Raw genomic sequence first — 12,338 nt, 5'->3', positions numbered from 1 at the left:
TCTAGCCTTGCTACCTTTCCACCTGGTCTCCTGGACACACAGTATGTCTACCTTCCTCCTCTGCATCATGTCAACCAACTCTCTACCTTTTCCTGTCATAGTTCCAACATTCAACGTCCCTACTCTCAGTCCTATACTCTTGGTGTTCCTCCTCTCCTTCTTCGACCAACAGTAATCCAATTTCCACCGTCGCCCTGTAGGTCAACAGCGCCGATGGTGGTCGTTGTTAACCCGGGCCTCGACCAATCCGGTATGGAAGTCATAGGTTTGATACGCATGTTTGATTTGGTAAAAGTTTTACGCCAGATGCCCTTCCTGACGGAACCCTCTGTATTTATCCGGGCTTGGGACCGGCACAATAAGACACTGGCTTGTGTCCTCTTGTGGCTACATTGTGGGACTAACTCTCATTGCAGCGTGTAAAACCAGCAGACGTGTTCTGTTTGGTTGGTTTGAATCACTCAGGTGAGTCTCCTGACCAGAAACTCACCTGAGATCAAAACATGATGGAGATTTATAGGTTTGAGTTCTAAGTGGAGAAATTAAAAAATTTTGAATATTTTTGATTTTTTTAACTTAAAATATTTTATCACAGAAAAAGGTGCATCGATTTTGTCATTCTAAATATCGGAGTCGCAGAGATGCTGTCTGATGGACGTGTGAAGAAAACGTGCATCAAAGATACAAAAACACACGGATGGGAACACGGATCGTGAACACGTCTGTGGACTCTTTCACACACGGAGCAGCTCTGTGGGTTTGGCTCCACACACACCTGTCATGGCTGAACTTACCTCCATGTGGGTCAGGAACCCGTCTGAAGCAACTTCCTGGTTCCTCCATGGTGAGGAAGAGGAGGAGGAGGAGGGGGAGGAGGAGGAAGAGGAGGAGGAGGAAGAGGAGGGGGAGGAGGAGGAGGAAGAGGAGGGGGAGGAGGTGCTGCTGCTCCCGAGGTTCTTCATGGAGCGAAGGATGTTGATGAAGTGGCTGAGAGGTAAGGTCACCTGAGGTCAGAGACAATCAATGAGAAGACACACACACACACACACACACACACACACACTCACACACACACTCACACACTGACACACACACTCACACAGACACACACACACTGACACACACACATGACACACACACTGACACACACACTCACACACACACACAGACACACACACACACAAACACACACACACACACACACACTCACACAGACACACACACACACTGACACACACACTCACACAGACACACACACACACTGACACACACACTCACACAGACACACACACACTGACACACACACAGACACACACACACACTGACACACACACTCACACAGACACACACACACACTGACACACACACTCACACAGACACACACACACTGACACACACACATGACACACACACTGACACACACACTCACACACACACACAGACACACACACACACAAACACACACACACACACACACACTCACACAGACACACACACACACTGACACACACACTCACACACACACACACACACACAGACACACACACAGACACACACACACACACACAAACACAGGTTGAGGGTTCGGTGCTCAGGAGGTTACGCCCCCCCAGCTTCCGGTCCACGCTGAACAACCGGAAGTACGTCACAGCGGTTCCTGACTGTTTCACAGACACCGAACTGAAGCTCGTGACGACGGCGGAAACAAACAAACAAACAAACAAACACCGTAACTTCCGGTCGTCACCACAACTGCTTGAGTTTGTGACGTCACAAGGTCTGGACATGTCATCACACCAGTGTGGCGCGTGACGGAAGCACACCGGGAGGAGCGGCCCGGACCCGGTCTAGTCCCGGACCCGGTCTAGTCCCGGACCCGGTCTAGTCCCGGACCCGGTCTAGTCCCGGACCCGGTCTAGTCCCGGACCCGGTCTAGTCCCGGTCCCGGTCCAGTCCCGGTCCCGGTCTAGTCCCGGTCCCGGTCTAATCCCGGTCCAGTCCCGGTCCCGGTCTAGTCCCGGTCCAGTCCCGGTCCCGGTCTAGTCCCGGTCCCGGTCTAGTCCCGGTCCCGGTCTAGTCCCGGTCCCGGTCCAGTCCCGGTCCCGGTCTAGTCCCGGTCCCGGTCCAGTCAGCCCGGAACAAACACGATGCTAACGTTAGCTTAGCTGTCGCACCTGCGGCTGGAGCGGCAGAGAAAACATGATGACGTTTGTCTGACGTCACAGGAGGGGGTCGCCGGTCCCGGTTCGTGTCCGTCCGGGGGAGCGGGTTCACTTTGTTACGCAGCGGACATCACAGGTCACCGCAGCGCGAGCCCAGCACACCGGAAGTGACGGACGAGGACGTGTCGCTTTGATGTGTCCGTGTGGAAACATGTTCCGCTCTGTCCGGTTCCGCTCGTGTGTGTGTGTGTGTGTGTGTGTGTGTGTGTGTGTGTGTGTGTGTGTGTGTGTGTAGGTGTGTGTGTGTGTCTGTGTGTGTGTGTGTGTGTGTGTGTGTGTGTGTGTGTGTGTGTCTGTGTGTGTGTGTGTGTGTGTGTGTGTGTGTGTGTGTGTGTGTGTAGGTGTGTGTGTGTGTGTGTGTGTGTGTGTGTGTGTGTGTGTGTGTGTGTGTGTGTGTGTGTGTCTGTGTGTGTGTGTGTGTGTGTGTGTGTGTGTCTGTGTGTGTGTGTGTGTGTGTGTGTGTGTGTGTGTGTGTGTGTGTAGGTGTGTGTGTGTGTGTGTGTGTGTGTGTGTGTGTGTGTGTGTGTGTGTGTGTGTGTGTGTAGGTGTGTGTGTGTGTGTGTGTGTGTGTGTGTGTGTGTGTGTGTGTGTAGGTGTGTGTGTGTGTGTGTGTGTGTGTGTGTGTGTGTGTGTGTGTAGGTGTGTGTGTAGGTGTGTGTGTGTGTGTGTGTGTGTGTGTGTGTGTGTGTGTGTGTGTGTGTGTGTGTGTGTGTGTGTGTGTAGGTGTGTGTGTGTGTGTAGGTGTGTGTGTGTGTGTGTGTGTGTGTGTGTGTGTGTGTGTGTGTTTATCATCCATCCACAGCAGCTGCTTCTTGTCATTTATTTTGACGTTCTGGTTTAGGGTATAATGATGGTATTTTATTTATAATGATGGTATTTTATTTATAATGATGGTATTTTATCTATAATCATGGTATTTTATTTATAATCATGGTATTTTATTTATAATGATGGTATTTTATTTATAATGATATTTTATTATTATTATTATTATTATTAATAATAATAATGGTATTTTAATCATAATAATTGTTATTATTATAATTATATTTTAATAATAATGGTACTTTGATAATAATAATGGTATTTTAATAATAATGGTATTTCAATAGTAATGGTATTTTAATAGTAATAGTATTGTAGGAGCCAAAGTGTATGTTTGTTTGCATGAACTCGTATACAGTATATTCTGTTTGAGCCATACCCAGATTGACCCCCATCTAGAGGCTGGACTGGAGCATAAAGGTCCAGTCATCCTACCTGGAGGGCGTGGTCGCAGCAGGAAGACACAGTCTTTGACACTCAATGCATAACCTCCAAGCTTTAGATTAGACTAATCCTCCTTTGTAAATTCTAACTTTATCAGTGCAATCCTTATTTGAATTTAACATTTGATCTTCTGGGCTTTTGTATTAATTTTAGTTTGTAATAAATCTTGGTTCATTTTTTGATACAAACCTTTGTGGAACTTGGATCATTTTGGACTGCTAGAGAGTCAGACATTGCTGCTCGGCCACCAATGGTTATCAATAGGCCCAAGAAATATCCAGTACACAAGTCAAAGACTTTTTCCATCAAGAAAAGAAGAACTGCTTTCAACAAACAAACAAAGGACTCCATTCAACAAGGAAGTAAAGAACTCCAAGACCAAACACTGGACTGGACATGGAGAGCTGGATGTATGGATCAGCACATGGCTGCATTGTTTGAGGTGATGTACTCCCTCTATGAATTTCAAAAGCATGCTTTGATATTGGAAAGGAATTAAGGAAATCTGCTATTGGAGTGGATTATACTGTGGATCTGTTCAAATATCAAGAGTCTACTATAGGAGTGGATTGTTTGGATAATCAATACAGTAACAGTTAAAATACAAGTATGTCAGATGAAACAAAGAGAAGTGAAGAGGAGGAAAGCATGGTCTCATACAAAAACACAGAAATGGAAGAGAGGGAACGTACTGAGCGTGCAACTAAACTCAGACTTGCCAGACAAGGAAAATTGGCACATATAACTAGAAGAAAGAATAAAATGGTAGAACTCATGGAGGATGCAACATGTGTGCAAGAAGTCAAAGAAAATCTTCTTAAGTTTAAACAACTGTTGAATGACTTTAAAACTATACATGAAGCCTATCATGAAGTTTTGACAGAAGAGGAAGCAATTAAGGATGATTGTGAATGGGCCGAACCCAAATGGGCTGATACTAACAGTTTTCTTTCTTTTGTGCATGAGTGGCTACGTGGGGCCTCCCGATCTGAAACTCACAAGGAAGTTGCTCCTGAGACAGCTGCTGAGGAACCCAAGTGTGATGAGGAATCCGAGCCTGAGGTTTGCCCTGAAGACAGTGTGTCACAAGTTTCTAGTCGTAAGTCCAAAGTAAGCTCCGTTACATTCGCAAGGGTGTTGGCAGAAGCGGAAAGAGCAGCCATCATGACCAAGGTGGCAGCAATGAAAGTAAAGCATGACATAAATAAAGAAATACAAGCACTGCAGGAGAAACGTGAAGCCTTGGAACTGGAAATGCAGCTAGCGGCCTCAGCATCCAAGCTGGCAGTTCTCAGGGCCGCTGAGAGACAAGGGTCTGTGGTGACCAAACAGCTGGGTCCACTACTGATCAGCAGCCAGAACCAGGTAAGCCACCAGCTGAAGCCCTACCAAGTGAAGACAGGATTAGCAAAGGCCCTTCAATGTTGAAAACTCCACATGTTCGCCAGAAGGAAGGTGTTCACTTTCAACCTATCCCTATGCAGAGAGTGAGTGTAGAAAGGAGAACCAGCTCAGCTCAGACATCCAGTCCTCTCAACCCTAGTGCTGTTCTACTTCAAGCATCAGCCTCTGACCAACCAGTAGTGACATCACAGAACAGTCTGAGTCATGAAGGTTTAGTGGACATCCTGATTGGACAACCACTCTAATGAAACAACACAATCTCCCTCAAAGAGAAGTTCCAATATTCAATGGTGATGTTTTGCCCTATAGGCCATTCATCAGAGCTTTTGAACACATAGTTGAAAGCAAGACTGATAATAGTGCAGATAGGCTGTACTTCCTTGATCAGTATACTAGTGGCCTCCCCAGAGATCTTGTTAGGAGTTGTCTCCACATGAACCCAGATAAAGGTTATGAAAGAGCAAGATCTTTGTTTGAGTTCAAAATCAGCTCAGCTTACATGAGGAAAGCACTAGAATGGCCTTCAGTGAAAGCAGAGGACTCAAAAGCATTACAAGCCTTTACAATATTTTTGAGGAGCTGCAGTAATGCCATGGAGGACATGAGATACTCTCATGAAATCAACATGTCATCAAACATGAAACTCTTGGTCATGAAGCTTCCCTATAAGCTCAGAGAGAGATGGAGGGCCAGTGTGTGTGAGTTGCAGGAGAGGCAAAATATCAGACCTCAATTCATAGATCTTGTAGCATTTCTGGAGAGGCAAGTGAGAGTAGTTTCTGACCCAGTATATGGAGACATCCAGGATAGAGCTCCCAGAGCAAAGGAAACACACCCCACTAGAGCCAAGAGCAGGTCCAGTGGCAGCAGCAGCTTTGCAACCTGTGTCACCACTACTCCGACTCAGCTACAGCAACCTGAGAACAATTACACACAACAACTTTGCTGCCTATGCAACAGCAAGCACACTTTGGATCAGTGTAATCAATTCAGAAAGAACAGACACAAAGACAGAATAGATTTCCTAAAGGAAAAGGGAATTTGTTTTGGTCGTTGACAGCAAGCTGGTCACCTCAGCAAACACTGTAGACACAGACTCAGCTGTGCAGTTTGCTCCAAACAGCATCCCAGTGTTCTTCACATAGGGCAGTTTGAGCAAAAAGAGAAGAGTGACACAGCAGAGATGCACCCCAAAGTGTGTGGGCACATTGGGGCCGGTACTGGGGCCGGTAATGTCCTCTCAGTAGTGCCTGTGAAAGTTAAAGCTAGAAAAGGAGATACGATCGTCCCTGTCTATGCTTTTATTGACCCCGGTAGCTCAGCTACTTTCTGTACAGAACGCCTCGTGTCTCAGTTAAACATCAAAGGCAAAAGAACCAACATCTTGCTATAAACTATGAGTCAGAAGAAGTCCGTACCAACGTATGTGGTCTCAGGAGTAGAAGTGTCTGGAAAGAAGGGAAACAGTTTCTGCAGTTACCGGATGTGTTTACGCAAAAAGAGATGCCAGTCACTACTGACAACAAAGCAGGGACATGTGACGGTGAAATCAACACTGTGCAACCGCGATCTGGAGCTAACAGCTGTTAGCATCAGACCCTACTACCTGGCGCATGAATTCTCACACGTTATTGTCCTCGCCGTCTACATCCCTCCACGGGCGGACCCAGAGACGGCACGAGAGACCATCTGTGGGACCACCTCTGCTCTTCGGACCCGGCACCCGGAGGCGCTCGTCATTAACCGGTGACTTTAACCAGGTCACCTTGGACTCATCTCTCCCCACAATGGTCCAGTGTGTAGACTGTCCCACACGGAAGAACAGAACCATCGATCTGTTCTACGCTAATGCTAAGGAGGCATACACCGCCACCCCCCTCCCCCCACTAGGTAAATCAGACCATAACCTAGTGTACCTACAGCCCACCTACATCCCGCTGGTGAAACAGCTGCCAGCAACAACACGACAGGTCAGGAGGTGGTCCCCGGAAGCAGAGGAGATGCTGAGGGACTGCTTCCAGACCACCGACTGGGATGTTATTGTGGGCTCACATGGGGAAGACATTGAGGGGGCAGCTCAGTGTTTTACAGACTACATGAACTTCTGTGTGGACACCGTGGCCCCTGTCAGGACAATCAGGTGTTACCCCAACAACAAACCCTGGGTAACCAAGGAAGTCAAGGCTGTCCTGAACAGGAAGAAGCGGGCGTTCAGGAGCAAGAACGAGGAGGAGATGAGGAAGGCCCAAAAGGAAGTGAGACTCTGCCTGAGGGAGGCCAAGGAGGCGTACAGGAGGAAGCTGGAGAAGCAGCTGGGACGCAACCAGGTGAGGGAGGTCTGGAATGGGATGAGAACCATCACCGGACACGGGAAAGGGCGCAGCACTGTGGAGGGGAACAGTGAACGAGCGAATGAACTAAACAGCTTTTTCAATCGGTTCAGCTCCCCCACCACTCCCGGCTCCTCATCCCAGGCCTGTTCCGGTCCTGCAGACCGCCCCACTGATGCTCCCTCCTCCTTTGCCTCCTCTCCTTCCACCCCTGCCCCTTCTCCTTCCACCCCTGCCCCTGTCACTTCTCCCGAGCCCACTCCAAGAACTGCGAAGCTCAACGGCCCCACCTCAACCACTGGACTTCCAACCTCGCCACGACCTCCTGCTCCCACCACGACGGAGACCATCATCACTGCAGACCTGGTGACGACACCACTGAGGAGGCTCCATCCCTATAAGGCGGCTGGACCAGATAAGGTCTCCCCAAGACTCCTCTGAGCCTGTGCTTCGGAACTAGGGGACCCCCTGCAGCGATTGTTCAACCTCAGTCTGCGGCTGGGGAGGGTCCTGTCACTGTGGAAGACCTCCTACATTGTCCCGGTACCCAAGAAAAGACACCTTACTGAGTTCAACTACCACCGACCGGTCGCTCTTACCTCCCACGTAATGAAGACCCTAGAGCGACTGGTCCTGGAGCTCATGCATCCACAGGTGCAGGGTGCTATGGGCCCTCTCCAGTTCGCCTATCAGGCCAAGGTTGGGGTTGACGACGCTTTCTTGTACCTCTTCCACTGGAGGAGGTACAAGACCATCGGACTTCAAGCACAACTCTGATACATGCCACATACAGAAGTACTCCGATGACACCGCGATAGTGGCATGTATCCGGGAGGGTGATAAGGGGGGTTACAGGGCATTGGTGGCTGTATGAGGGGGGGGTACAGGACATTGGTGGCTGTATGAGGGGGGGTACAGGGCGTTGGTGGCTGTATGAGGGGGGGTACAGGGCATTGGTGGCTGACTTTGTGGAGTGGTGCCAACAGAACCAGCTCCAGCTCAACGTCTCCAAGACCAAGGAGATGGTGCTGGATTTCCGGCGGGCACCTCCCTCTCCACAGCCAGTGATCATGGAGGGCAGTGAGGTGGGGGGGGTAGGAAACTATCAGTACCTGGGACTGCAGCTAGACAGCAGACTGGACTGGTCACTCAACTGGGACTGTGTGTACAAGAAGGGGCAGAGCAGGATGTACTTCCTGAGGAGGCTGGCCTCCTTCAACATCTGTCCTAAGCTCCTTCTCATGTTCTATCAGTCCGTAGTCTCCAGTGTGCTGTCATACGCCATTGTGTGCTTGGGTGGGGGGGCCAGGAAAAGAGATATGGACCGTCTGAACAGACTCATCCGCAGAGCGGGCTCAGTGGTCGGGCTGAGCCTGGACTCTGTGGAGATGCTTCTGGAGAGCAGGACCATGTCTAAAATTAAGGCCATCATGAACAACACCAGCCCCCCCCCCCTACACACCACCTTCTCCCAGCAGAGAAGCACCTTCAGCGACAGACTGCTGTCACACAGCGCCTCCACAGAAAGGCTGAGGTCCTCCTTCGTGCCCCGTGCCATCAGGGGGTACAATGACTCTCTCAGGAGGAGCGGGGGGGAGGGGGCGAGGTCAGCACGGGGTTAAATGGATTTAATTTAATTTTATACTGTTTATATTTTAATTTTATACTGTTTACTGTCTATCTATCTATCTATCTATCTATCTATCTATCTATCTATCTATCTATCTATCTATCTATCTATCTATCTATCTATTTTGCTAGATGGCCATATCTGCAAAATGTTGACATGCCTGATATAGATGGCAGCATTGAGCTACTGATGAGAGCAAACGCCTCAAAGGTTATTGAACCCTGGGAAATCATAAATAGTCAGGGTGAGGGACCCTATGCAGTGAAGACCCTAGTGGGGTGGGTAGTCAATGGTCCCTTAAGAGGTGGTGAGTCTAGTACCGACACTGTCTCTCGGTCTACCACAGTAAACAGAATCTCTGTAGCAAACCTAGAGCAGCAGTTGATTACTCAGTACAATCACGACTTTAATGAAAAGGCATCCGAGGAAAAGCATGAAATGTCACTTGAGGATAAGAAGTTCCTCAAAATTGCTACTGAGTCAGTCACACTAGTAGACGGACACTACATTCTAAACTTGCCCTTCAGGAAAGATGATTTATAACTGCCCAGCAACCGCCACATAGTCATGCCGTCTCATGAGCCTCAAGAAAAGACTAAAGAAAGATGTCTCTTTCCACATAGAGTACACTGCTTTTCTCAGTGATGTTTTAGCCAATGGACATGCTGAGGTGGTCCCCCAGGAAGAGGAAAAACAAACTGATGGAAGAACCTGGTATATCCCACAACATGCAGTCCATCACCTCAAAAAGAACACACTTAGGGTGGTGTTTGACTGTGGTCCGGTGTTTCAGGGCACATCATTCAACTCTGAACTTTTGCGTGGCCCAGACCTTACCAACTCACTAACAGGGGTCTTGCTCAGGTTTAGACTAGAGCCTGTTGCACTACTGGCTGATATAAAATCCATGTTTCACCAAGTGAAAGTCTCAAAGTCAGATATAGACTTCCTGCGCTTTTTGTGGTGGTCAGGTGGAGACATTGAGCAGGATCCAGTAGACCACCGCATGCTGGTGCACTTGTTTGGAGCTGTTTCCTCCCCGAGTTGTGCTAATTTTGCCCTGCGAAGGACTGCTGATGACAATTCCCACATCAGAGCTCAGGTAAACAACACCATACGGAGGAATTTCTACAGTATGTGGATGACTGTCTAACCTCTCTGCCCACAGTACAGGAAACAGTGCAGCTGAGAGTAGACTTAGCGGAGCTGTGCAGCAAAGGAGGATTCCAACTCACCAAGTGGGTGAGTAACAGTAACAGCTGTGTTTTATAACATAAAGGAGGAGGACCAAGGGAAGGACATCAAATCATTAGATCTGGACAAACTTCCCACTGACCGTGCACTAGGACTTCAGTGGAGTGTGGAGGATGACACCTTCAGGTTTGACATCAAGGTCACTGAAAGGTCACACACACACACAGAGGTATTCTGTCAATGGTGAGCTCTGTGTATGATCCACTTGGTATTCTAGCGCCTCTCACTCTCCCAGCCAAACAACTGTTACAACAGCTCTGTAGGCAAGGCCATGGATGGGGTGAGCCAGTACCCACAGATCAGTCTAGGCAGTGGATGAATTGGGTTCAAGATCTTCCCAAACTGTCAGACTTTAGTGTTGCCCGCTGTATCAAACCCAGTAACTTTGGAAAGCCACAATCCTTTCAGTTTCATCATTTTGCTGATACCAGCGAGACAGGGCTTGGAGCAGTAAGCTACCTTAGAATGATCAATGACAGAGGAGAGATACATGTATCTTTCATGTTAGGAAAGGCAAGAGTAGCCCCCTCGAAGCACATGACCATTCCCAGACTGGAACTGGCAGCTGCAGTATTGTCTGTTAGGGTAGACAAATGCTGAGGCTAGAACTGCAGCAACCTCCAAGCTTTAGATTAGACTAATCCTCCTTTGTAAATTCTAACTTTATCAGTGCAATCCTTATTTGAATTTAACATTTGATCTTCTGGGCTTTTGTATTAATTTTAGTTTGTAATAAATCTTGGTTTATTTTTTGCTACAAACTTTTGTGGAACTTGGATCATTTTGGACTGCTAGAGAGTCAGACGTTGCTGCTCGGCCACCAATGGTTATCAATAGGCCCAAGACATATCCAGTACAAGTATTTTAATAATAATGGTATGTCAATAATAATGGCATTTTAATAATAATAGTACTTTAATAATAATGGTATAAAGCTGGTATTTTAGGAGGATCTTCTTCCTTCACTGATGGTTTGATGTCTGTGAATCAGAAACGCTCCTGAAACGTTTCTGTAATTGGTGTCATAAATATAAGTCATGATGTCCACCTGTGGAGACTCACAGATTCAGATGTGAAGCTTTACTGAAAGAAGTCCTGCTGTGTGTGTGTGGGGGCGGGGGGGCAGCTAATGCTACTGCTAAGCTACCTAACAGGAATCCAGTGTAGTGTTATTCCTTCTGAAGGCCTAAACAGGTCTGGAGCCGTCAGGTTCCTCCTGCAGGGCCATGCCCCCCATCCAGGACAGGTGCAGAGCCTCCTGCAGGGCCACGCCCCAATCCAGGTGAAGGGGCAGCACCTCCTGCAGGCCATGCCCCCCATGCAGGACAGGTTCAGCGCCTCCTGCAGGCCACGCCCCCCGTCCCTATATCAGGGATTCCTCCTGGCAGACAGAGAACAACTGTAAATCTAATGCACCCCCCCCCCCCAACAGGGCGCTAAAGCACCCACAGAACGGGTCCTCACCGTGTCCTCCTCTGGAGATACACCTGGACCAGCCAATGAGCAGCCAGAGGCCACACAGCCAGCAGCACCGTGAGTGGACGGAGATCAAAGGGCCACCAGGACGGCCCCGCCCCCTGAAACACACCACAACACACCCACACGTTCACACTCGTTCACCAGAGGCCTGTACCCTAAAGCTGGATCACGGCTTAGCCAGATAACTTCAGGCTTAACCCTGGCTTTTCGGTACCATAAAGGTGGCTGACTTTCTATCGGGCTACGTTGTCACGGTAACCTATGCTGAACACCTAACCTGCTCCGGAGCAGGATAAGTTCAGGATAAGATCAGCAGGTATAACAGCCCCAGCTACTGACCAATCAGAGCTCAGCAGGTATAACAGCCCCACCTACTGACCAATCAGTTCTCTTGGAAAATGGGCCGTCCGTTTTGTGAGAACCCGGTGGATCTTGGTGGGGGGGTACTGTGGTGGAGCGGTAGAGACCCTCCGTCACAGTATCGATCCGATACCAAGTAAACACAGGGTAGTATCGACCGATACCGATACGATACCGATACTTTTTGCTTGGACATGTCATGATCATTGAATAATCCCCCCCCCACCCCGAGTTATTTTATTATAATTGTGATAAAAACAGCACAAAGATTTTAGGCAATAAAAATGTTTCATTTTTTAATAAATAACTACAATTGAAACTTTAGCAGTATAAAAATAAAGTACTTCTACTACAACGACTGTTTCAGAACAAAAGTCAAGAGAGTCAAAC

At 48.4% G+C, this 12,338-nt stretch overlaps 2 protein-coding genes across 4 annotated transcripts in view; both read right to left on the bottom strand.

Moving 5' to 3' along the window:
* LOC137612781 (ATP-dependent zinc metalloprotease YME1L1-like) overlaps positions 1 to 2,340 on the bottom strand; it is a 28,378-nt gene extending 26,038 nt beyond the window's left edge. For both annotated transcript variants that reach the window (XM_068341490.1, XM_068341491.1), the window contains exons 1-2: positions 2,175 to 2,340; positions 795 to 1,004 (exon numbers count right to left, since the gene is read on the bottom strand). In XM_068341490.1, coding sequence (XP_068197591.1) covers positions 795 to 1,004; positions 2,175 to 2,201 — 237 coding nt within the window. In that variant the 5' untranslated portion in view covers positions 2,202 to 2,340. The remainder of the gene's footprint in view (positions 1 to 794; positions 1,005 to 2,174) is intronic.
* Positions 2,341 to 10,995: 8,655 nt separating this feature from the next.
* Positions 10,996 to 12,338, bottom strand: part of LOC137612432 (acyl-CoA-binding domain-containing protein 5-B-like) — a 7,948-nt gene continuing 6,605 nt past the window's right edge. For both annotated transcript variants that reach the window (XM_068340959.1, XM_068340960.1), the window contains exons 11-12: positions 11,574 to 11,686; positions 10,996 to 11,490 (exon numbers count right to left, since the gene is read on the bottom strand). In XM_068340959.1, the coding sequence (XP_068197060.1) occupies positions 11,478 to 11,490; positions 11,574 to 11,686 (126 nt within the window). In that variant the 3' untranslated portion in view covers positions 10,996 to 11,477. The remainder of the gene's footprint in view (positions 11,491 to 11,573; positions 11,687 to 12,338) is intronic.

This window comes from Antennarius striatus, chromosome 18 (genome assembly GCF_040054535.1).
Source record: "Antennarius striatus isolate MH-2024 chromosome 18, ASM4005453v1, whole genome shotgun sequence".
NCBI lineage: Eukaryota > Metazoa > Chordata > Actinopteri > Lophiiformes > Antennariidae > Antennarius > Antennarius striatus.
The sequence above is the reverse complement of the archived record's forward strand: the minus strand, read 5'-3'. Positions and strand labels throughout refer to the sequence as shown.